The sequence below is a fragment of the Alligator mississippiensis genome, chromosome 16 (genome assembly GCF_030867095.1).
Source record: "Alligator mississippiensis isolate rAllMis1 chromosome 16, rAllMis1, whole genome shotgun sequence".
Taxonomy (NCBI): Eukaryota; Metazoa; Chordata; order Crocodylia; family Alligatoridae; genus Alligator; species Alligator mississippiensis.
Genome location: NC_081839.1, coordinates 6,661,821 through 6,688,658, shown reverse-complemented (window position 1 = coordinate 6,688,658; position 26,838 = coordinate 6,661,821). Strand labels below are relative to the sequence as shown.

At 44.1% G+C, this 26,838-nt stretch overlaps 2 protein-coding genes across 2 annotated transcripts in view; one reads left to right on the top strand and one right to left on the bottom strand.

Moving 5' to 3' along the window:
• LOC102569169 (uncharacterized) overlaps positions 1 to 26,838 on the bottom strand; it is a 233,301-nt gene that overhangs the window by 73,762 nt on the left and 132,701 nt on the right. The gene's annotated exons all lie outside the window — the stretch shown is intronic.
• LOC132246597 (mucin-19-like) overlaps positions 5,018 to 26,838 on the top strand; it is a gene marked incomplete at its 3' end in the record, with an annotated part of 34,277 nt that continues 12,456 nt past the window's right edge. The window contains exons 1-2 of the mRNA XM_059719919.1: positions 5,018 to 5,181; positions 7,028 to 8,671. Of these exons, the coding sequence (XP_059575902.1) occupies positions 5,097 to 5,181; positions 7,028 to 8,671 (1,729 nt within the window). The remainder of the gene's footprint in view (positions 5,182 to 7,027; positions 8,672 to 26,838) is intronic.

Genomic DNA, 26,838 nt, shown 5'->3' with positions numbered 1-26,838 from the left:
TTCCTAGTTTGGGATTGGATTTAGGTGTGAGACAGTTTTGTGTAGCTCAGGGCTCACCAAGACTGATGAGGTTCTGAGCCCACAGCTCCCCACCCTGGCTCAGCGACTGGTGCCTCCTGGGTCTGGGGGGCACCCGGGCCAATTGGTGAGCAGGGGTGGTGCGGGCCCCCCCAGCATGCTCCCCGGCAGATCCAGACATGGACTGGAAGTATTTCTGGTCCACTTCCAGGTTTGCTGCCATGTGCACAGCTCCCCGCCTCCATGCTCCTGTGAGATGCCCCATCTACCCCAGCAATGCAGCGTTCACGAGCCATGCCTCGTACCTTGAGGTAAGTAGAAAAAATGTTTAAAGCTGTGTCTATGTCCGAATCGCTAATTCTCTGAATCAGCATCGAATCTTCAGATTCAGATTTGGCCGAATCGAATCAGGGACAGTGATCCGAATCAACGGATCAAATCACTGTCCCTGATTCGGGCCAAATCCGAATCCTTGCACACCCCTACAAGTCACTCTCCATCCTACAGCAGCAGTAGCATGCTGGCAACACTATGGATGAAGAAAGATATACTACCTACCCTCATGGAAGAAACGACCTCTACTGCGAATGGGGCAAGCATTACAAGAGAACAACTAAATACTGCAGTAAGTCATTCTCAAGAGTCAAGAACATCTCCGGGTACTTTGCAGTGAACTTAATTGGTATCTTCTTTAACGTGCCAGTCCAGGAGAGAGAGACAACTTCCACCTTGTCTCAGAACATTCCTCTTCTGTTGATGTTGTTACACAGATACCTTCTATAAGTGATGCTGTTATTATCTAGGAGACCTTTTCTACTATTTCCTTGACAACAAGTGTAAAGGCAGCAAATACGTGGAAATCACTAATTGACCTTATCCAAGTACAGTGGTAAAGGCAAATATTCAAACTGCTAGAATGAAAATACCCATTACCAGTGAAGTTTTGAAAGGGGAAGTAGGGACAATCTCTGGTATATCTGAGATACAAAGCAAAGATATGAAGTTCAGCAGCTCAATCCTCACTAATCACTCCACCAGCTAAAAAAAGAAAATGGTTGTCCCCCACCAACTTTATTCCTAGTTACCAAAAATGAGAAGATTCTGGACTTTTCTGTGTCTAAAAAGTGCAAAACCAACAAAGAGAAAATGGTCAGGATTGTAATTACAGACAGTTCAGAGAGTAACTTTCCTTTCCCGAGTCAAAGGGACACCACAGAAGAAATGAAAATCACTGTAGACCAGGGGCGGGCAATTATTTTGGGCGGAGGGCCACTTACTGAGTTTTGGCAAGCCATCAACAGCTGCATGACAGGCAGCCAGGGGCAGATTCATATTAATTTTCTAAATTTTTTAGGGACCCCGTGGGCTGGATAGAATGGCTTGGCAGGCTGCATCCGGCCCCCGGGCCGCATTTTGCTCACCCCTGCTGTAGACTCATTTGACTCCTAATCCAGGCATTTCAGAAGCCAGCAGCAACTGGAAAATATCAACTATGGAAGCAGAGACAGCGATTCAAAACAGATCAGATATCACCTCCAAAGGAGACTTAGGTTCATGTGTGATATTTATTCTCCATCAAATGATGAAACAAGCCTTTCAACAAGGTCTTATCCAGCTCCATTGTCAAGGAAAACGACCGTGTCAACCCAACTGTACCCAAAGGCAAGGGAATGTCTGATAAAACCATTTCCACTGCTCTTGTTGCCAGTGGGATCACCAGTAGGAAAGAAATATAAGCATTTCAGAAAAATATGCTACCAAAGCTTTTAGAATATATGCATCCTTCAGCTTTTATATAGTCCTCCTTCCTGCCTACCAGGGACAATGCCAAAAATTGGAACCGCTACAATCAGCACTTGCTCTTTCTTGGGGGGAAGTTTAGATCAAGGTGAGGAGTGAATCGGTATGATAGTCTCTCCAAATTCAGAAGATCTGACAACTGCGGCACAACAAAAATACATTGTTAGAGGAACGAGTCCATCATATAGTACAACAGGAGTTTCTAGTATGGCTGTTGCTTTAAAAAGAAAGAAAGAAGTCCTTCCTCCTCCCCTAAGGATTAAGCCACTCACACTGTTAAAAATAACTAGCACTGAGACTGGTAAGCGCATTGTATATAGTTTACTCGATATCAGTTATGATAAATATGATATATGGTACTCCGTTAAATATAACACTTTTTAAAACAATGTTTTTTTCTAAAAGTGGCCTGTCTCTTAAATTCTAGGAATAAAATAGTAAAAAATCTCTCCTACGCAAAACAGAGATTGTACACCTGTAAATGCATCTTCCTTTGATTTTTTTTTTTTTGAGTAAGACAATTTGTGCGTGTTTCAAACTTCAAAGGCACCTTATAGCATTATATTCTTCTGAATACATTTCTTGAACTTACAGGCACCAAAACCAGGAGCATAGCTTCTTTTGGCTGGAGGAGTAAAGGATCAGGGCAGTAATCGTAATGTGATTTATCCAACAGGGAGACTCAAGGCTCACGTTCTTGGTCTTCCCTTTGATTTCTAGGCTGACGAGAGGAGGAAGAGCTGTCTGTTATCTCTCTGTTAGGCTGGTGACCTGTGTGATTATGTAGAGGTATGTAAGGGAGGGTATGTAAGAGGATGGAGAATAAATAAAACCAGTAAACTGGAAAGCGAATGTCTCAGACACTCATAAGACTAACAGTCCTAGGGAACGCCAAAAGGCCCACCTTTGAGAGGACAAGACTCAAAAAGAAAACTGGGTATATACTGCAGGGTATGGAAAGCCTAGATATGGGGCTGTTCTTGCAAAAATTACACCAAAAAAGGTCTACAAAGCATATATATTTTTAAATTTCATCATTCATTTCATCTTTTTTCCTTCTTGAAGTTTTTCAAACATATGTTCTGGTCACTGAATGTATAATAAGCCTGATATGGCATCAATGCAATTATAGTGATGATATTATCATGACTATGATATTAAGTGATATTAGGATGCTATGATATTAATGTACCATCAGGAGACCCACCAAAGATACAACATAATACAGTTGCTTCTATTAGACCACTCCTCACATGATTTTTGTGGTATCTGGATAGGGAAGCTAAAGGATCGGTGTGACAAAGTACAGCGTCGCTGCAACTAGGCGCCTTTGTGAATCAAGGCCGTAACTTTTTGGCTGAGTGATGCAAATTAATGTGGTGGTATACCTGCAAGGACACCTGACAAACGAGTATCTTACATATTAGCCACTTCTGTGGCTTGAAAAAAATCTCTGCGGTTTCAATTAATGTTGTATTATTCTTTATTCCTTCATATGTATTCTAATACCTGTTTGTTCAATGAGATGTGGGATGGGCTTAGCTGGAAAGAGAAACAGGAAACCCTGTTTCATTTAGCCCTTTATACCCTGTCTATATATAGACAGCATCTAGAGCTCATTTTAAGGCTAGGTTGAAACATAAAAGGCAACAAAAGGAAATGGGCAGTCTTGATATCTGCCCGACTGACGTGCATGTTTTGTCCTGTGGTCTGAGCTGCCACGGAGGAATGCAGAGGGAAGAAGAGAAAGGAGCTACAAACCATCAGTGTATTGAACCCGCTTGCAGAATAACACGATGTACAGATGCTGGCTGCCAATGGTCCTAAAGGCTGCCAATGGAGCAGGTGATAGTGCCGGGGTAAAAGAAAGTCCTGGCGTGCCTCCTGCATGGTCTGCAAGGACCACGGGCCTGCTCTGCCTTATCAGGTTACTTTACTTCAGCGAATTAGGGTGATGCAGGCTCAACAGAAAATAAAATCTGAAATGTTTTTCATTCATAAAAATAAATGCGCCATCTTTTCTGGATTACCACCTTTACTGAAAGTTGTATGTAAAAAAACCACAACAGCTACTGAAACAGCAGCTCTACTTAGGGATGTAGCTTTTATTTCAATTCATGGCTATTTAAGGTTCTTGATCAAGGGGACTGACTTATTACAGGAGTTGTTATTCTAGTCTGTAGTGGACATTTCTATGCGTTTCCAACCTATTCTACAAAGCTGCCAACTTTTCCCAGATTGGCAGCCAGTAGTAATTCAAGGAAAGTGATTGGACTGGAGGTGCAAGTTTGTGCGGCTACCTCAATTCCAGCTGAAACACGCTAGTGGATTATTGTATGCTGTCCCCTCTGCTGACTGCAGAGACATCTGTAGAAATGTTATACTTTCTGTAGAATATTTGTCCAGTGTTATCCCTATGCTGCCAGTATAGGGCCAGACGTGCTTGCATCTCCCCTATTCAAAGGCTACAAGGCTGGTCCAGTTCCAGTTTGAGCAACTTTTGAGACATCCCTAAATTACACCCTGCTTCAAGAGTATGGGGCAAGGATGCCAAATATGCACAAAACCAGTGTAACAATTTTTTGGGGAAGCAGCATGGGCATTGGCAGTATGGCATGCAGCCTTATTGGAAGACAGCTTGTGAACCAACCTCTCTGCAACTGCTTCTGCAAATGCATCTCCCCGCTACATCCTGTGAAAGGTCATAGCTACTAGATCTATGCATTGCAATATGGGATTTAGGGACTATTCTTCTGTTCTTCCCCCAACATGCCTCCTGCTTCTCAATATGCAAAAATGTATATGGGATCAACACAGTCCCCACGTCCCTTCCATTTCCGAATCACTTTGTTAGCATTGCATTTGAGGGTGCATAAAGGTCACCTGTGCCAATAGGTGTTTTTCAGTCATAATAAACACACAGTTTGTGCTTGTACAGGTCTTTTATCAACGGTGTCTCAAATTGTATTTTCACGTACAAATATTTAGCACGATGAAATGTGTATGATTTGGTCCTTGCTGGAAGTTTCAAATAGGTGTGTATCACAGTATCTTTTGTAACCTGAAATCAAATCTGTTGGCCACGGGCTTCCTTCCCAGGTAAAGGCAATTTTCTTACGCTAGGCAGCACATTAAGGTGTGTCAGCCTCTCAGCTAACAGAGCAACGTGCTGGTATTACCTGCCTTCGCTCCACAACCTTTGGGACTTGCTTGTAGAAGTAGCAGAGTTACAAGGAGACTGCAGCAGGACCTCGTTAGAATAGTTTCCGTCAAGAAAAATGAATTGGAAACTTCACTCGGTGCAGTATTTTTTACGGAATATATTTATAATCTTGGCATTTTATTTCCACATCCATGCATCAGGTAGGAAACTCCCATTAGCTATTATTTCATTTTTAGACTGTTGAAAGGACAAAGTCTGTATAGTAACACTTGGAGGACTCTTTTAAGGAGGCTGCATATACAAATCACTAATGGGAAAACATATTATGATTGTTCAGGCGTTCCCAAATGCAAATGCATATATAATGCAAAGATATTAGATTAAGGTGCAAACTAATTGAGGCATTTTTGTAATGATCATTTATTATACTACGGACAAAGAAGGAGGGAGAAAAAGTCAGAAGGATTAAAGTTTGGGTGGGCTGTGGGCAGCACTTTGCAATTTCTCAATCAAGAGGGATATTATTCACATAATTCAGGAGTCACAGATCAAAGCATGAAAGCGTTGTTCACCCTCAATCCTAAATAATTAAAATGACAAATGTTCTGTTCTGTCCTAAATCAGAGCTTTGTTTGCATCCTACAAGATGTTAATATACCATGTCTGTTGTAACATTTTGTTAGTACAGATGTTCATACTAGTATCCACATAGAAACAGTCTGTTATCTTGCTAATACCTATTGCTGTGGGATGCATACTGTATATTCCTGAGGCCTTATGCTCAGAAAGAGGTGCTTTAGCCTCCCTGTTTGCATTCACGTGGATTATTACAGTTATGCAAAAATACCTTACGTGGTATTTTCTACTGAAAGATTAGATGGGCAATTTGGCGTATAGCATTTTCTACAAGATTCTCTACCTCCAAAATCCTACCGGAGAAGCACCACGCACACAATGAGGCACAATGGACCGTTTCAGCTCAGGATCCCAGAAGCGAAGTGAAGGGGATGGATGGCTGATACGATCACAGCATGGAGGGATTGGCAGAGCTGTGTGAAAGGATCAGGGCTGGGATTGTGATTTCTGCCAGAGCTACATGACAAACTTGATTGGATTAGCTGGTCAGGTTTGCAGAGCATGGGCAGCGCTGGCTCGAAAGCCCAATGCTGTAATAATAAGGGTTCCTCCTGGACCCAGCTGAGATGCATTGGCAGAAGCAGTGTGTAAGATTCAGAAAAGAAACAGTGAAAAGTGCTGACCATCTGAACTCGGGTGCATTGTGAATGGGAAGCTTGCACATCGTCTGCTTGCTTTGTATCTAGGCTCCCTATCCAATCTAACATTAAATGCACTGTACCAAACCGTGAGGGCACATTTGAGTTGTTTAATATGCATTTTCATAAATGATCATCTCAATTTTCACTTAGCTTTGGAATAGGCGTACGCTTGTGACCTGCTGCTAATTCATCAGCAGATGTATGTCAAGTAACTGTGACATGTTACTATTATTTATTGGGCAAAGGATGGATGATTGGCATCATTCACATTGTGGGGCTGGAGTGTTGTTGGCGTCATTGTGGTCCAGGGAATATTTTTTTGTGATATCTATAATTGGATCGAGTGTATGAAACTAGACATCCAAGCTCAAAAATGAACCATCACAGGAAACATGTAAAGGAGAGAGATGCATGCAGTCACCAGTAGGGTAACAATTTTCGCAGAACCACCATTCCCTCTCGGACCCCCCCGTTCTCTTATTCAAAGGGAATCGACACAACACCTGCAAATGGAACAAAAATTCATAGCCTTACTGGACACTAAAAACCACAGCCTAAAGATAGACAATGCTTTGACTCATTATACTATCTCTGCTAATCTCGCTCATCCCACAGGTAATAACAACCCTTCCCCCTTTTACATTATTCTTCCAAATTATTAGCCATCCTTCCCTTTGCACCTCCAAAAACAAGGATGTTAACAGAAAAATTATTGCACAAAACATTAGACAACACTATTAGTCATACACTAATTATTCTTTTTTTCCAGGGATAAATGGAGAAATAACGCCCAAACAACCTACAACAGCTACTCAAATGCCCTCAGTGTCAACTGGCACTGCCAGCACATCAGGCAGCACGGGAAGAGCTGGGGAGCCAGGCTCAGCAGCACAAAATACTCCCCTGGGGCAGAGCACTGCAAAGATGGGCAGCTCTACAGCAGCGGTGACTACTACAAGCCTTTTTGTCGCAAGCAACTCCACGGAGAGGGCCACGGAAATGGGTAGCGCACCTTCCAAGACAGCAGCTGCCCTGCAGGGTGTCACCACGATGGCGGTCACAGCAGGTGACTCGATCCTATCTGTCCTGGTCTTGCGTAGCCCGGCCCCTACGGCAAACACAACGGAGCCTGTCACAACTGCAGAAAGCATCTCCACTCTTGCACACACCGGGTCAGTTGATGGGACGGCCAGGAAAGAAGCCGGCACTCAACAAGCAGAGGCAAGCACAACTGCTTCCCATGCTACCGTGTCATTACAGTCTGCAAAGGAGCCGGTCACTCAATCTGCTGGTACCACTTATGCCCCTTTCCTTACTTCCTCTGCTGCGAGGACGTTAATGGGTGGCAGCAGTCCACCAGTCCACACGGCCATAATGAGCATGATGGAGAGCACTCCCGTGTCTGCCGTCCCGGAAACTGCGAGCAACTTGGGCGGCCCCGCTTCAGGAGACACTGGCACTCGCTCTCCTGCCAGGACTTCAGGCAGCTCCAAAGAAATGACCACAAGGACATCGATTTACACCCCGCCACTTGTCCCTCTGGCCACTACTCCACTTGGCAGCATACCCCCAGGAGGCCAGAGCCTGGCCCAGGAGTGGAGTCCTACTGCCTCTACCGCAGAGCAAACCCCCCACGCCACAGGCACCCGTGGAACAGCAACCCGCTCTTCTCCAGTCGAGCCAAACTCTCCGTTCGGGTCCACCCAGCCAGCCAAGACAATGACAAATCTTTCTTTCGGTGCAACAGGCATCTCTTCAGGGATGGGGAAAGGGGCCACTGTTCAAAGTACAGTGGCCTCTCTCTCCGCGACTCTGGTTTGGAGCACGTCAGTTGTTGCCACATCAAGGACAGCACCCCCCCAAAGCACTCAAGGGGCTGAGACTAGCCCTGCGTCACCCAGCTTGTTAACGGGAGACATACCTACCACAGCTGCAGCCCAGGCCAATACTCCTGGGCCCAGTACAACCATTGAGGGACATGACACTCCCAGCAAAACCCCAGCAGTCATCGTTCCCACAGCATCCGTGTCAACCACAGAGGAGCTCAGAAGCTCTCCATCTGCTCAAACCACAGCCGGCTTTGCCTCCACCCCCTACCCTGAAGCAGCATCCAGCCTTTCAAGGGCGACTACACGCCAGGTCACCAGAACCACACAAATGCCCTCCGTGTCTACTGACAATAGCAGAACGGGAAGGAGCACCGAAGAACCAGAGGCAACAGACTCGGCATCACAAAGTGCTGCCCTGGAGCATGCTGCCACAAAGGCAGGCAGCCCTGCAGCACTGGAGACCACCGCAAGCATCTTTGTCACAAGCACCTCCCGCACGCACATCCCTCGGGGCTTCGGTGTCACTGAGATCAGCACTGGAGATGACGGATCATCCCTAGCACCCCAAGAGCCTAGCTTACCAGGTACCAGTACTATTAAAAAGGTTTGCAGTTCTTGTGTGTATGTGTCCAGCACTGGAATATGAGCTGAAACCACAGAAGACATTGAGAATCCTCCTTCTGCTTCAGTCATCATTGTTGTAGCAGGGTTTTTTTAAATGATAGCCTTCTAATTTCCTGAGATTGCCTTACATTTTACAGGTCTGAATAACCAGTAAATGACATGCCTCGTGCTTGGTGTTTGGGCCAGTTCAGTATTTTGGAGGAGTGCACTGCATCTCTCCACTTGTACAGAGTGATGGGGGAATCGGTGTGAAGCTGGCTGTCCCTCTCCTATTGTGTGTTGCCACCTGTTTTCAGAATAGTCTACTGATGCTAGCTTATGCTATCCTTATACATCTCTAATTTAGTCTAGATAAGGTGCAAATCTCCCCTGCTTTCTAACACTGTTTTTGTCACTGTGCACGGCCCTGTAGAGTGGCTCACGGTATTGCCTCCGAGGAACTTGTAAAAGGAAAAAAAGTTGGACGTTTTGGATCTATTGAGATTTTCCAAGATCCAAATACTGATTACTGAATCTTTAGGACTTAAGGTCCAAATCCATAATTGCATTTTAGGGTGTGCTTCAGGAGGTGGGTAGAAAGGGTGGGGGGAAGACATGTTGATTAGAGCACCATTTTAATTAGAGCATAAAAATGGTGATGGGGGCACTTTAACTAAGGCTCATTTGACGAGCTTTAGTTAAAGCACCGCTGCTGCCTTTTTCCAGTGTGGGGACGCTGATACATGTGACACTCCGGGCACTCTAATTAAAGCTGATATATGCTGGAGTCTGCTGGAGCACAGTAATTGCCACGTTCCAGCAGACTCGATTAATCTCCACCCCCTAGCATCCCAGAACGTAGCATCTTCTGGGAAAGAGCATCTGCCATCTTTCCTCTGGAAGATAGGCCAATATATGTTCATGAACAGACTCGATTTATTAAGTAATTAAGTAATTACAGTGTGTTGGAACAGCCTCGGTGCATGTGTATAGGTGCCCTTCGGGCACATATCCCATGAATGTATCCCCAATGAACAAATGATCCAGAGCTAGGAGGAGGCCCTCCCTTCCAACGCAACTTTACCGCATCCCCGGGGAGTGCTCTAACCACTAGCCTATTATGTAAAAGGCAGGTATCCCCACCACCACCCATTCCTTTAAACAAAAGTTACCATGGCTGCTGTGCTTTGTACTGAACTCAATGCTCCGCTGTGACTCAGAAATGCCCAGAACGACCTGGGTTGTGAAAGAGCTTAGAAGGGAAGCGGGGCTTAGATTCAGTTAAAGCTTATCCACTTGAGTGACCTCATAGGTTATATTGTACTATATAATGTAAGTATATAATGTTGTGTTATGTATGATTCAGCTTGGTTTGCTTAAATGGTTAGGGGCTTGCAAAGTCCTATAGCTAGCTATTCTTTTTAGCACTGTGGTTAGGATGTAGCTCACCACCGGTAAGTACACTTAGCTAATGCACCAGCCAACAGCATTTGTCCAAGTCATTTTGGCATTTAGTAATGGGGCACTTGAGTGCATAAGCCACTTGACTGGCCTGTTAGCCTAGACACAAGGTGAGAACGCCTGTCTGGGCAATCTGCATCCTTACCGTCTTGAACAGCGTTTCCCACAATATCACTGGTTCCTTGCCATCAGCAGATCCGTGTTTATACAACTTACTTTGCTCCATCTCCATGGTGCTGCCGTGTGCCTCACGGTGCTCTTTGTGCTTGGAGTCTATGGGGGTGCATAGGGTGAATTTCTAAAGTCATTTCAAGCTGGTCATTTCTAGGAGGCTATTTTCTTAGATCTATGTAGAAATCCCATGAAAAGATATGTTTGGCTAATTTCTCTGGAGCTTTTTTCCATCTTCTGTTAAATGAACAAGTAAAGTACAATATTTACCCGAATCTAAGATGACTGAAATTAAGGTGACCCCCCCTGCTCCCCCAATTATATTCTATACGTAGGAAGTTATAAATTTGTTATACATTTTCTGTGTTTACAACCTCATTTTTGGCAGGTCATCTTAAATTTGTACCCCTGCTGCTGCTGGAAAGCAGGGGCAAGAGGGTAGGTGGTGGGGAGGTAAATGGCAGGAGGGCAGGGAACCTGACTGGCATCTTGCCCCACATGCACCTTGCCCTCCATCACTCCACACCCCCGGGCCAGGCCTCCCCACACCTTGGACCGCCACTTTCCCCTCTGTGCCTGCCCCCTGGGCACATGCCCTACCTGCTGCCTGCCACCTATATGACTTGCCCCCGCTCCCCACAGTACCTGCCCCCCATCACTATGTGGCTTGCTCCCCCCATCACTGCATGTTGTACTGCTGGGTGGAAATGGGCTGGGGCCCTTGCTGGTCCCTAGCTCTGCACTGATCCCCTTACCACTTCTTGGCTTACCATGGAGCTGAGGGACAAACACCTTGTCTTGCAATCAAGAAAATATGGTACTGTATTTTTCTCAGTTAGAAAAGAACAAATTAAAAGTATCATTTTAAAACAGAGCCCACCAGGCGTATATCATGGTTACCTTCTGAGGACAATCAGGTACCTTCCTTGTTCACATACTGCAATTAATATATAGGAACTTGGCTTTTTCTGGAGGTTAAAACCCTATATCACATTTCTTTTGGAGCTAGGAGGAGGGAATCGTTAAAAGGTGCGTAATATAATTAGTAAAGGTGAAATACCTCACAAGCTTGTGCACAGAATAAAATACAGCCACAAATAAACTAATGATAATGCTGGGAATCCCTACCAAAATGCACCTGTGTCTCTATTCAAGTTATGGAGACTCTGCTTTTCAAATTTGCTTAAGGGTCATGTGGCTAAATTTTAGGTGCGACAGTGCATAGCACACCCCCCAGTCAACAAGATTGGCCGTAGGGGGATCCCCCCACAACCCAGTCACAGACTGGTCGCTGGGGGGGGGGTACATACCCCCCCTGACTAAGGTGGCACCAATCACCCATGGAAGCACATATAGCAGTTTATGAGTGAATGACTTTCAAATGCTTTTCAATACACTAATTACACAAAGTATATTCAATAGTAATAATGAAATCCTGCAGTCTCAGGGACTGTTTCTGTCATGGTGTCAGGTGAGTATACCTTATTCCTGCGTGAAATGCCACTGAAACAACTGGGAGACTGTATTACCAGTCAGTCCCTTCTTAATCAGATAATTAAAATGCATAATCTTAATTATGCCAACTAAACCAGTTAACTCATTTGTGTAACAAAGTGCAATTCCTCATTAAAACCAGTAGAAGGGAGTATTTAGACATAAGCAACCAACTCAACTCCACCAAATAAATCATAGTAAATCAAAGGAAGCCTTTATATCCATGATTTATACCCATGACCAAGCCGCTCAGCAGTCAAGAAGCGTGAACACACTATGAATGATTTTCCAATTTATTTAAAGTGAACCATTTCCACTAAAGACCAGCCTCTGCCCCCCACTGAAAACTAGCAGACCCCCCCCCCCCATTCTCCACTCTATAACTTTTAAAAATATTATCAACTTTGGAAAAATTAAAGTGATGGGAAGGAAAAAAACCTTCAAAATGTGGAGTGAAAAAAATCCTAAATGTTATTTGTTTTATTGCAATCAGTATCAAAGAAGGAAAGATGATCAGAAAAAAAAATTGAAATGCTGAAAATTTGAATATTTAAAAAACTCATCTGGTCCCAGCAGTTTTTCCTGCTCAAGTGCAGGGGGGCTGGACCTGATGATCTATAAGGTCCCTTCCAGCCCCTAACAACTGGATAGGCATCTGGCTGGGGTCGTTGGACCCAGTACTCTTTTCTGCCTAGGCAGAGGGTCGGACTCGATGATCTGTTGAGATCCCTTCTGACCCTAGCATTTATGAATCTATGAAACTATTAAACCATGAAACTATGAAAACTCCCCATAAAAACAGAGAAAAAAGTAAAAAAGCCCGCACAAAAATAAAAATCTTGTTGAACCATACAACATTTCAAAACTCCAGGATATTTTGGATGTTCTTTTCCATTTTTGACATACACCAAGGAAGAATTTGTCCTCAGATACTCAAGGAAATTATGTGAATATTTGTCTCCCCAAAGAGTTCTAGAGTGGCATTTCCACACGTAGGACAGGTATGGTTCTTAGGTCTCCAAAACACCTCCAAGGTTTGGATTTCCTTTTCTCTGCCTGAACTTTCTCCCCCAACAATGAGACTTGCTTTCCCTGGTACTTTCCATCAATTCAAGAAGTGCTAGCTGAGACACCCTTCAGATTCGGTTGACTTCTCTTGATTCTGAGGGTGGATATGGGCAGGCTACATTAGATGGGCCACAGCAGCGGTGGCCACACTGCAATACGAGAATGCCACAAGTGACAGAAGAAGCCTGTGTATGTGGCACACAGCAGAGCAGGCAGCAGAGCAGCAGACAGGTTAGGAAACAGAAAGCAGAGCAGGGAATGACACAGAGAGCAACAAGTGCCTGCAGCGGGGGTTAGGATCTTGCCCAATGAGTGTAGTCCCATCAAATGCCTATGCCACTTATTAGGGCTGTGCAAAGCTTCAGTCCTTGATTTGATTCGGCGGAGATTCAGCCTGATTTGGTGGCCGAATCTCCAAATCCGAATCAAATCAGAGGACCCTTTAATCTTTCCGAATCGAATCGGAACCCTCCGAATCGATTTGGAGAGATTCGGAAAGATTTGGCGATTTGGACATAGAGACAACTTTAAATGTTTTTTCTACATACTTTTAGGTAGCAGGCAGCTCATGATCGCTGTGATGCTGGGGCATGTGGAGTGTCCCACAGGAGTGCGGGGGGCTCCCCAGCGATCTCAGCAGCAGACCTGGAAGTGGACCAGAAGCATGTCCAGTCCACTTCCAGGTTTGCTGGGGAGTGTGTGCCCCCCACTCCCCCCTCCCGGCACCCCCGTAGGCTTGGCAACTGGTGCCTCCTGGGTCTGGGGGGGCACCCAGGATCCCCCTGTAGCTGATCACCAAGCCAGGGAGGCACTGAGCATGTGGAGGGCTACCCCGCGCTTCTGTGGGACACTCCATGCGCCCCAGCCTTGCAGCGTTCACAAGCCACGCTGGTACCACAAGGTATGTAGAAAAAACTATTACATCTATGTCTATGTCTGAATTGCTGATTCTCCAAATCAGCATCGAATCTTCATTTGGATTTGGCCGAATTGAATCAGGGAAAGCGATCCAAATCAATTAATTGAATCACTGTCCCTGATTCGGGCCGAATCCGAATCAAATAGGGCCTACTTCGCACACCCCACTGCTTATTGACTTCTGAGCAAGTGTTTTCAATGAGGGTAATGGAGAAAGCAGAGCAACCTTCCTGACAATTATATCTGGATGGAACGGCATGTATGCCTATATTTTGGTAGGTGTGTAGATTGTAAATCATTCTGTCAAGATGTTCTAGCTTTTGTTTTCCTGGATGTTTTATTATGTACCATCTGTCAACACTCTCTACCCTTCTGGAATTTCTTTTTCTCTGTTTTTGGAAGTATTTGCTGAAAACTTAAGGAGTTTATCTTCTCCCGCTTGCTCATCCAGGTAAGCAGTAGGGCTGTGCAAAGCTTTAGTCCCCGATTCAATTAGGTGGAGATTTGGCCCTATTTGGTGGCTGAATCTCTGAATCCAAATCAGACGACCCTTTAATCTCTCTGAATTGATTTGGAGGTGGGCATGGAAGGAATGTTTCCCACTTCTACAAATAGGCTGGTGGGTGCAAGTCTTTAAAGAAAAGCTAGGATCAGACGATCTATAAATTCACCGTCTTGGATGAGAGAATCTGATTTCTGGAGGGAGGGAGAGAGAAAAAACAGGATTCTGGAGGCAGAGAGGGAGGGTGGCATATTTCTTTTTCTTTGGGTGCCTAAATAGTGCTTAGCCAGCTGGGTTAAGTGGTGTTTTGGGAATTTAAGCACAGTTTGCAATTCTATTACCCCTGCAATGTGAATATGCAAGTATTTGCGCATAGTTTTCTTCCTGCTCCAATGCACACATGTGTAGCTGTGCATCTCCCTGGCTGGTGTGTAGCCTACTACAATCACTTCATATATGTGCCTACACTTACCTGTCAACACTTGTGGGGGTATCAGAAATGCAAAATGCAGAAATGCCAAAAATGCCACGTGTGCAGCTGGGTATGTGCCATTTAGACACACAATGGTAAAACAGAGTTCTGCCCAGAGGGACAGAAGAGAAGAAATTCCAGTAAAATAAGGTCTGAGCTATAATTTATTTTCGTAGATGTTTGCACTTTAACAATTAATCATGCTAATATGATACATCTTGGAGAACACCTGCTACTGGAAAATAACAAGTATTATGACAGTCCTTCCTACTTGTGCAGAATGACCCTAGGGGTGCTAGATTGTGTTTTTTATGGTGACACATGCTCTATTAACATACCACAGACGTGTTTCTGACTTGCCCAAGTCCTCTACTTGAATCTTTAGGGCTGGATATTTAAATATGCAATAACTCTCTTCATCTGGCTACATGCACACCCACGCCATTTGCTCACCCTTCCATCCATTCTCTTCTTTCTCTTATAGTGGTCTGCATATCAGAGTGTAAAAATATTGTATTGCTCCTGTCCTCATAGTCCTACAAGTTTTTTTTCATTCATTCATTCCTCCGACTGCTGCACATTCACTTTTCTCCCTTATCTCCACACCTTCTTGTTAACTTCTGCCTTTTTCTCATTCTTACAATAGAGTCATGCCTGCATTATCCTGGTTGTTCCCTGCTTTTCATTCCACTTGCTCCTAATCCCTTACAAGCAATGTCTCATTCATCGCTAGAAAATAACCCCAAAAGTCAGACAGTAGGAATATTCCCATATTATCGCAGTTATACTGGGGGAGGAGAGGGGCTGGTGGGCAGAAGACCGTATTGTTGTACCACTGTCATTATGAGAGGGAATGTGACCAATGGCTTGCAAGCTAAAATCAGGTGGTCACTGCATAAAGGACCCTCAAATTGAGAAGGGGGAGTTCAGCAATGAAAGGTTAAACTATTTTTCTAATGATGCATATTTATTTTTCATTCCTCAATACACAATATTTTCATTGTGGCTCTCATCTAGGTAAACTTGCAAACACAGGAATTAATCAAACTACCCCACAGACTTAAAGTTAAGCACCTGCTTAGTGCACATACATTATTATTTTCTATAATAATATCCCTAAAAGCACACAAATTTTTTTATGAATCCTTAAAATAACGATATTGTTCAAACCTAATTTTTCACAAAACTTGACAACTAGAGATTTGTCTCTCTCAGGTTATAAACAGATGTTACATTTGTCCCGGAATATACCATTCTATCCTGAGATGGTCTCAGACTATGCAACACCTGCTGCAATGCTCGCTGCTCGAAGGCACAAGTGCAATGAAAGAGCTCTCAAAGTACAAGAAACGAGCACAAGCATGCATAACAAAATGATCAAATGCGGTGGAGAAAGAGAGACACAAAAAGAAGAAATCCTGAGACGAAGTGCAATCATTCAGACATCCATGTCTAAGATAAATCCTAAAAAGATTTATGGAACAAGAAGTATTAACAGTTTATCCCGAGATATTGCAAAGTGTGTCTGAACAGTTATCCCGAGCTTGCATCATTGAATTGATGGCAGAAAAATGGCAGTGCATTCAGCCACTCACTAAATCCTGATTAGAAATCTCATGATGCCAATCTCATGATATAGGTGCTCCAGGATGAACACAGGCTCATCTTGTCCAGGGACGAATGCAATGTCTGTTCCTAGCCTTAGTTACAAGACTGTGTGATTGTACCCTCCCCGGGGGTGTTGGTTAATCACTATTGTGCATAGCCGAATGCACAGAGTAATGCAGATTGACCTTTTCCAGGTAGATGTTGCTTATTTACCTCACCTGCAAGGAAAGGACAGTATTCTAATTTTAAAAATCCTGTAGTGTAAGGTGTAGCTAGGTGTGTCATCTCCCAAACCACGAACAAAAGTAGTGGCATTGTGTGAGGCACTTTAGTCTCAGTACACTTTATCTTGGGTGCTGGAGTCATCCTCTTCCCTTGCTGGTTCAAGTTAATCTCTATCATCAAGAAGTCAGCGTATAAGAAAGCAAATTGTGGACTAAGATTGCAAGATTATTATTTCATAAAAACAAAGATGGACTGGACAATAAATTTACCTCGACATAACCTGCAGAATATATGCATAATCCTGGCACTGTGCTATCTTTCAGGTAAGATTTATTTACTTAGTATTTTGAGGAGGGAAAGAATGTGGCTATATATATTTAAAGGCTTACTTTAAAAGAAAAAGAAATTATTATTGCCAAAAACTACAAAAAAGGACCACATTTTGTTTCACATCAGAGTAAATCCAGGGATAACTACTCTGTTTGAAGATGCTACTTTCAATTTACCCCAGAATAAAAGTGAAAAAAATGAATTGGCCTCAGGTTTTTCCTAATGGGCCTCATCAACTTGTCATATTCTACAGCATCCTAATTAAATTAACTTTTCATTAGATATTAAAGACAGGTAATGAGGAGGAGAGGAAAATATATTGTCTCTTCGCCACACTTTTTAAGGAAGTTATTTTGAAAACCCCCCAAACTTTATTTCATGTTGAACTAAATTAATTGAATTTAATTTAGCAAGTCGCATGACTGCTCTGTATATTGCCTTGTTACCATACGACTCAGTAATAATATGTAACTGGAATTCTCTTATATTTTATTAAGGACAAAGAAAAGGGAAAAGGTAGTATTAAAAGATTCCTTTACAAGATGATTTTTCTTGGTAAATCTTAACAATTTTAAATATAGCATACATTTCTCAATAAAATTGCCAGGAGAGAAATATTTCATTTGTTGGAGGTATTAAAAATTGATCTTTGCTTACACCAGTAGCAGAACTAAGGAAGGGCAATGGGGTGCTAGCTCTGGGTGTCGACATAAGGGGGTACAAAAACAGCAGCAGCCTCTGCCCCATGCATGCTCCCCCCCAAGGTTGCAGAGCTCCTCAGTTTTTACCTCTGCTTACACATTTTTGACCGTTGGTAAAAGTAATATTTTCAAAGGCACCAACTTGACTTAGGATCCCAAGGCTCTTAAGTGCCTAACTCACTTGAAATATGCTCTTCAGTCAATGGTAATTAGGTTTTTAAGTACTTAAGGGCCATATTTTTAAAGGTATTTAGGCACCTACTGGATTTGGAGTCTCAAGAAACATTTAAATCTCATTTTCCAAAGTAATTTCAGACTGCAAAGTACTCAACTTAATTTTGAAAATGAGACTTTGGCCCCCAAAGCTGCCTATACATGTGCCCAGAGGTAGAGGGGAGGTGAGTTTTAACTAGGGCTGTTCCTGGACGGCTGCTCTAATAAACACCTCAAGGTCACATGTATTAACCCCCCTGCACATTTAAAAATGGCTGCGGGATGCTTTATCTAAACCTCATCCAATGAAGTTTAGATAAAGTGTCCCGTGGCCATTTTAAAATGCATGGGGGCTTAACACAAGCGACGCTGTGGGGACACTGCAGCGTTTTAATCAGACCATGAACACGCATGTGTATAGGCAGCTTAAGTCATCTAGGAACATTTGAAGATAACATCCCATGTGCTTTATGTCCAGTCTTTTTTGGCAACCTCATTTTTATCCTTGGTAGATCATTTAAAAGGTTTGAGCTTGTACAGTGGTGATGTGCTGTTAGATTGACAACAGTGAGAGCTTAACCACCCCTTGTTTGAAGGCGGTGAACATGGAGTATAGACTCAGCAACAGGAGTTTTAGGCTTTGAGGACTAGCCTCTGGCTTTTTCTTCTGCTTCAGGCTTATAGTTGGGGTTTCAAAGGGGTTAAATCCCACTAAAATACAGTGGGGCGTGAGGATCTAACTTCTCTATTTTGCTGTAAAACCAATTTCCTTTCAACATAAATTCCTAACTTGGAAGTTATATAAACAGACCAAGGAAGATTTATACCTACGACATTGTAGGTCTTTATAAAAGTATCTTGTATTGAACTAGAGGTTTGTTTGCATGTAAAAGATCCTACCGTATTTTCTACTGTAAGACTAAAGCTCCAGATACTTCCATTGGTGGAAACCCAGAATAACCTGCTGAAATCACTCATGTTAGTCTAAATATTAACAGGTGTAAATGGGATCAGACTCTCACCTAGTATGTCAAGAACAATCGTCATCATGGGTGGATGAAAGGTGATCTTCAATAGGATCAAAGGTGCAGTGAACTGGAATGTGCATATAACTGCATACCACATTCACAAGGGTGTGTCTGGTGATGTGGCATCTACGCCAGGACAGATCACACCCACAGGGGAAAGGGAAATCATTGAGGTTCCCCTTGCCAAATGTCTTCTGCATTCTTCCATCAAAGGCAGGGCTTGCTTAACACCTCACCAGTTCAAGGTGGGAAGCAGGGTTCCCACTCAAACCCACAGGAACCATGTGTTGTTCTTAAAAGACCAAGCAGTTAAGCTTACAGAAGGATAAAGCGTGCTTTTTCAGAGAGCAGTTCCCTCCTGCAATCTGGGGGCAAATGTAACACCTTAAACATCTCCTATTAGACCAAGCAGATTTTGCAAAAAACCATATCTTTAATTGTAAGCTTTCAGGCCCAAACACCCCTTCATTAGGCATCAGCGTATAAGCTCTCCTGGGTAGAAACGAAAGTTCATATTTCATTGGAGAGTTGAACATGTGGTAAAATCTCCTCTTTGGAACAGTTCATTTTATATGTCGATTAGGCTCAGAGAACTTTTATGATCTTTTCTCCTATGATTGATGAAGGCTGTTTGTGCCCCAAAGTTTGCAATTAAAGATTTTTTTTTGCAAAAATCTAGTTGGCCTAATAAAAGAGATCACCTCTATCACCAGTCCTGATTGCTTGTGCCGCTAGACCAATACGGCTACAACCTGCGTACCTGACACCTTATACATAACACTCTTAATGGTATGCACAAGTCTTCCCCCTTTACATGTAACATATCCCCATATAATACTAACATTGGCAGTTTAGTTCAAACTATAGTTAAAGCACATTTTAACAGGTCTCTATTCTAGTCTTGCTTGTCATGTATTCTGTTTAACATGTCTTTCTTTAGCACTGCTGCAACAAGAAGTCATGAGCCTTTGAACAAAATGCCATCCCGTACTGAGAGTAGGGGCTAGGTATATGTTTTCCAGGCCATTCGGCACAAATAGCTGTTATCACATTTTGCAATGTGGCATCCTGAGCTGCTGCAATTAGTGCCCACATTTTATCTGCCAGGAATCACTCTTACTTAGATTGGATGCCTCTGCATGTCGCTATATGGTGACATGGCTATGGCGCTGTATTTTAGTACTTCCTTTTGAAAGTACTTAAGTACAACACAGTAACTGCTCATACTGCACTGTGTGGTGTACAGTTAGATTTCAGACAGCAGTGCCTTGCCTCAGTTCCCTCCTGCAATCTGGGGGCAAATGTAAAATAGGTGTGCTAAAATAGGGGAGTGTGCTGCTACAGCAACATAGCTGCCAATCGCCTGTAAACCCATGTGATCGCTACCTTGCTATAGCACGCCATATGGCAATGTAGGGCGATGTATAGATGTGCCCATTAATATGCACTATGTCCGAGTGTGGGAGTCTTGTCTTTTTCTGTTGCATCATATGCTCTGGACAGCATACCTGCAATAAATAGATGTTTTCCTGGTGTGTACTGTATGTCTAGATCAGCATTTCTCAACCCATGGGTTGCGACCCAAAAGTGGGTCACAAGAGTATATGAAAGGGTTGCAAACAAACTTCACAAATGGATTCTCCTTTAAAGGTGAAAAACACGGGAAACTTTCTCCCTTGCAGGCTGGCAGAGTTCCAGCCTGCAAGGGGCTGCATGGGTCCCCCATGCCCCACACATTGGAGGGTGGGGGACAGCAGGTCGGGAGTGAGGGACTGGCCATCAATGTTTATAAATGGGTCCTGGTACAAAAAAAGGTTGAGTAAGAGCTACCACTCCTGCAGTTGTGACCCCCCTGTATTGTAACACATAGATGTGACAGGAGTTTTGCTTTCAAGAATTTGGGGTGCTGTTCCCCCCAAACCCCATGCACCGATCTTCTTGAAGCTTGGCAGGCTTCATCCTCTCTGTAGAGTCTACCACCCCTGAAAATTTCATGCAAATTAAGCAAATTTGCAGATGCATCTCAAGCAGGTCCAAGGTGGTGATCCTCCCCCTCTATGCCACGCTGGTCAGGCCACAGTTGGGGTACTGAGTCCAGTTCTGAGTGCTGCACTTCAGGAGGGATGTGGACAGCATGGAGAGGGTCCAGAGGAGGGCCACTCACATGGTCAGGGGGCAGCAGGGTAGGCCCTGCAAGGAGAGGCTGAGGGACCTGAACCAGTTCAGCCTCCACAGGAGAAGGTTGAGGGGGGATCTAGTGGCCTGTTACAAACTAGTCAGAGGGGGCCAGCAGGCATTGGGGAAGTCCCTGTTCCCCTGAGCACTACCAGGAGTGACTAGAAATAAAGGTCACAAGCTGGCGGAGGGTAGATTCAGACGAGACATCAGGAGGCGCTACTTCACTGCCAGGGAGGTTAGGACCTGGAACCAACTTCCAAGAGAAGTGGTGCTGGCTCCTGCCCTGGGGGTCTTTAAGAAGAGGCTAGATGAACACCGTGCTGGGGTCGTTTGACCCCAGTACTGTTTCCTGCCATGGCAGGGGGTTGGACTTGATGATCTACTCAGGTCCCTTCCGACCCGACCAACTATGAAACTATGAAAAAACAACAAAGTTATAGATATTTTATTGTTTCCCCATTATACTCTATGGCTGGATCTCCAAGGCAGCTCCAAGGCTCTTCAGGAGCTCTGAACCGCTTCAGGAAGCCTAATGAGGCCAGCAGTTCAACCCAGATGTGCTGCTTTGGACCCTGAAGCGTCCAAAGCTTCTCCAGATCTGAAGCTCTATCTGAAGCCTTGCACAGCCCTAGCCAGTAGGTCAAGGGAAGTGATTATTCTCCTCTATTCAGTGCTGGTGAGGCCACATCTGGAGCACTGTGTCCAGTTTTGGGCCCCCCACTTCAGAAAGGATGTGGACAAATTGGAAAGAGTACAGCGGAAGGTGACAAAAATGGTGAGGGGGCTGTGGGACATAGTTTATGAAGAAAGACTAAGGGAACTGGGCTTATTTAGTTTATAGAAGAGGAGACTGAGAGGGGCCTAAATAGCAGCCTTCAAATACCTGAAGGGGGGTCTGAAAGAGGATAAAGCTGGACTGTTTTCAGTGGTGGCAGATGACAGAACAAGGAACAACAGTCTCAAGTTGTAGCAAGGGAAGTTTTGGTTAGATATTAGGAAGGATTTTCTCACTAGGAGGGTAGTAAAACACGGGGACAGGTTACCGAGAGAGGTGGTGGAAGCTCCATCCTTAGAGGTTTTCAAACCCTGGCTAGACAAAGCTTTGGCTGGGATGATCTAGTTGGGGATGTTCTTGCAGGGGAGTGGACTAGATGTGACCTCCTGCAGTCCCTTCCAACCCTAACTTTCTATGACTCTATGATCTATAGGGGGGTGGCATGTTTGTAATGGCTTTAACCCTTGCAGGATCAATTTGCACCCCTTTCTCAGAGAGCGTTTGTTCCTGATGTTATTTCTTCAATCCTGAATTTGCAAGTTTGTTTTTTCAGTTTCAAACCTGCTCTGCAAGCTCTTTCTAGGGCCTTTCTTAGCCTCAAGTCATGTTCTTCCACGGTATTTCCTCAGACTAATACAGCATCAACCTAAACCACAGTTCCATCAAGATCTTAAAAAATGTGTTGCTCCTTTCTGTGAAATACTTCAGATGCAGAACACAGTCCAAAAGAAAGTCTACAAAAGCAACACCTTCCAAAGGACTTATTGAAGGTACATAATCTAGTGCTATTCTTTTCTAGAGGAACTTGCCAAAACCCAGAAGAGACACTCAAAATGGAGAAATATTTAGCTTCTGCCATCTCACCAAAAACCTCTTCCCCTGTGGGAATGGGAAAATGCTCCCTTTTGATTGATCTATTCAGGTGCTTAGGATCCAGACACAACCTCAGGGATCCATCTTTTTTTTTGATGACCAGAGAATGAACTCAAGCAGTTGGTTGTTCTATTTCTTCTATTATATCCATGTTAACTAATCTATCTAATCTATCGAATTCCTTTTTCAGTTTCTCCCTTAGTACAAGGGGAACGAACAGTTGTTGGAGCATGTATGGTGGGAGTATTTAGTTATCTTGTACTCAGTTGACAGTTTCCCTATGCCTTGATGCAATATTTCAAAAAACATAGCAGAGAACTGAGCTTGTCCCAGGGATGAAAAAAAGCCCTTTAACATAGAACTGGTCAGACTTGATGCTTAACTTTGCTATAAATTGCAAAGTATTTTTCTCCTAATAGCTCATATTATTAAGCAAAAAGAACGCTTGCTACTTACATACCTGAGACTTGCATCTTGTTCCCTATTATTGCTATTTAAATCTTTTATGGTTTATTATTTAAACCATTATTATTGTTGCTGCCTGTGTTATTCTTAGGGTGATGACAGACATGGAGATCCATAGTTGAACTCGTGGTGCGTTACAAAAAGTGCCATGAGTTAGACCAACCCACCCAACCCAACAGATGTTCACTGTTGGGTTGGTAAGGTGTGGGATTGAGCTCCACTTTGTAGCTAATCCAGCAAGAGAGGCTGCATCTTCAGGCTCTCTGCTTTAGCCTCCCACCTGCCTTCTAGCTCTGGTCCTGCCTCAGGATGGGAGGAGGAGAAGCCATGGGATAGAGGTTTGTTCTGGAGTTTGCCTAGCCTGTGCCCGAGTGGAGAGGACCACTGGATTGGAGCCCCTCTACCTTGGGGGGGGGGAAAGGGGGGCTCCAATCCACCCACTCATCCTCCAGCACAGGCTGGCCAAACCCCAGATAGGACTCTCTCCCCTCTCTTCCCCACCTCCCATCCTGAAGATAGCACTGAGGACAGGGCTGGGCTGCTTCAGCCCAGCCCTGATCTGGGTGCACACTATGGGCATGTATACACGTGATGGTGGGGCCATATACCAGGGGTGTGTGAAGCCGGTCATCTTCAATTTGGCTTCTGCCCAAATTGGGGACAGCAATTTGATTAGTTGATTTGGATCACTGTCCCAATTTGATTCGGCTGAATCCGAATCTGAAGATTCAATGCTGATTTGGAGAATCAGTGATTCAGGCATAGACATAGCTTTAAATGTTTTTTCTACATACCTCAAGGTACCAGGCGTGGCGCATGAATGCTGAGATGGTGTGGTGAATGCAGCATCCCACAGGAGTGTGCCCCCACCCCGCGCCGTGTGCTTGGCAGTGGACTGAGAAGTGGACTGTAACTACTTCCAGTCCACTTCCGAGTGCATGGGGACCCCCCCCCGGCTCAGCAATCAGCTGCGGTGGGACCCCAGGTGTCTCCGCAGATCCAGGAGGCACCAGTCACTGAGCTGGGGGGCCCCTGCATGCTCTGTGGCAGGCTTGGAAGTGGACACAAGTGTATACGTGCATGTTTTTTTTTGTGTGTGTAAAAATTTGAGCATGACAATTTAGATCACCTCAAATGTATCTTAGTTTGAACAGGACAAATTGTCCTGTTGAGAATAAAACAATCATGCATGGCTGGTGGCTGGAGAAGGTGGAATGGTGCATTGGGAGCTGGAAATCCGGGTGGGCTCACAGAAACTTGGGGCTGGTGGGCTTCCAGCACTCCATCCATCCCTCCCTCCATCCATCACTCCATCCCTGCTGCCTTCTCCAGCCACCAGCACACCCAGCTGCCCTCCTGCCACCTTCCCGCACTGCCCCAGGGGCAAGCCATCCTGTTCCCGAGCAGTCCCAGGCAACCAGAGAAGGGGCTGGGATGGTGCACAGGGCACTGGAAGCCCACCAACCCTGAGATTCCCTGCACATGCTCTGGTTTTCAGTGCCCCATGCACTGTTAGATTGGGCTGGATGCTGCCTGTCTGTGAGCTAGGGCAGCACCCACCCACCTAGCAGCCTGCCTGGGCAGCCCCACGGGGTGGTGCCACCACTGTGGAGGGAAGCACCAGGCCCCTCCACAGTTCAGGGGCTGCTGGCAGCTCGCTCCCCGGCTGCAGGAAAGGTGGGCAGACTCACGCTGGAAAAAAAAGAGTGGGCTCCTCACTGCTATTTTTTTTCCCCCCAGCAAAGCCTGCGCACAGCAGGTTAGGGAGGGTGAGCTGATGGTGGGCCGTCCCTGTTCCATCACTGTGATGGAAGCCCCTACATTGAAATGGTGGATCACAATTCAAAACACACAAAATTAAAAACCCACCTGTTCAATTTAGGGGAACTAAACCACCCTCACATGTACAACACCCTAAGAGAAGTTAATGAAGGTGCTCCACTTTGGAGCATCTTCATCTGGACGCCCATGTAATGAGGCTTCCTTTGTCAAGCAATTTGGCACTTTGCAAAGGACTCTGCAGTCGTGTACTTCTGCAAGTGCACAGCTGTAGAGTGCTTTCAGTGGCCGATTGCATGACAAAATGTCACTTCTGTCAGCGCCCAAAGCCCTTGAAGCATCTTGGCCCTTTTCAAGCATACAGAATAAGACGCAGCTCTACCATAAAGAGTTTAGAATCCCATCCAAGTATAATGCACAGACGCCCTTAGACAAAACACTTCATCTCTGCATTTCAGCACCCCATCTGGGATATTGCAAGGATAAATGTGTGAAAGATTGTTAGGGTGCTTAGGCTACAGTGGGGAATGCCATGTTAAGACCCAACATCGGTAAGATTTTTCTAAAGCAACACAAAATGTAATGGCATCATAAGGAATAAAATCCAGGAACTCTCCTTCAACCTGTGGATGTAGTGCCTTCCTTTTAATGCTGTCTTCATATAATACCCTTTTTTTGGTTCCCCCCCGGCCTAATCTGCAATGATGTTTGTTGAACCACAAGGTCAGTTGTAACCTAGATGGTCCTGGTTGATTATATAAACACACCAGTATGTTCAACAAGGAAATAATCTTCTTAAGTGACTCAGCTCATGGGAATGTGAATGAATTGTGATGGGCAAAAGGTTTCAAGGGGTTATTAATGGAAGGGACTCCTCCTCAGGAACAGCTGATCGAGATCTGTTTGGACATTTTGGTCTCATTCTTTTCAGGTGACAAACAGGTAGGGCTATTGTGGTTTAATGAGTTCTGAGACGGGTGAATAATAGATTTGTCAGCTTGCTGGCAACACTGAGCAACCGAAAAAACTGAGGCTGAACTTGATTTAGGTTATGACCAGTTTTATGCACCTTGCATTTTATTCTTTAAAAAAAATTTAAAAAATTAAGGCCATTCTTAAAATTTCTCTCGCACTTGAAGAGAACATTAAAAAAGTGAAAAGGGATAATTTAAGAACAATGAAAAAGTTCTATCCTCTCATTTTTAACATTCCCTCTTTACCTCCAAAAGTTTCCGGTGGAATAAAAGTGAGAGTAAACATCTGAGAGAAGTTGGGCTTTTTCTCAGTCTTGAAATCCCTCCCCTCCCCCCAAAAAATACCAATATATTATCCTTTTTCACATTTTTATGTTTCTTTAAGTGACAGAAAATGACACAAAATAACATTAGACCATTTTCATACTTTGAACAAATAAAGAGGAAAAGTAAAGGTTTTATTCCATACACACTTGCTTCTTCTACTTCCTCTTTTGCCTCGCTAAGCAAAGAAGGGAGGGCTAAAAGAAGGTGGATTTACCTCCTCAAAATAAAGTTATATGGAATTCTACTGGAGTTGGGTTGGAATATTGGAAATTTTGGGGGGGAAAAAAGTAATTAAAACAAGTTTTGTAGAAAAATGTTTAATGGTAAAAAATTCTTCTGAGGAAAATAAGCATGTTTTGACTTGTTCTGGCTTTCAACTGAATGTGGGTCTAATGCACCAGATTATCTTGGCTCAAGATCATTCCCACAGAGGCACAACATTTCTATATATATATAAAATAGAAATGTTGTGCCTCTGTGTGTATATATACACACACATATATACACACACACACACACATACATATATACACACACACACGTGTGTGTGTGTGTGTGTGTGTGTATATATATATATATATATAAT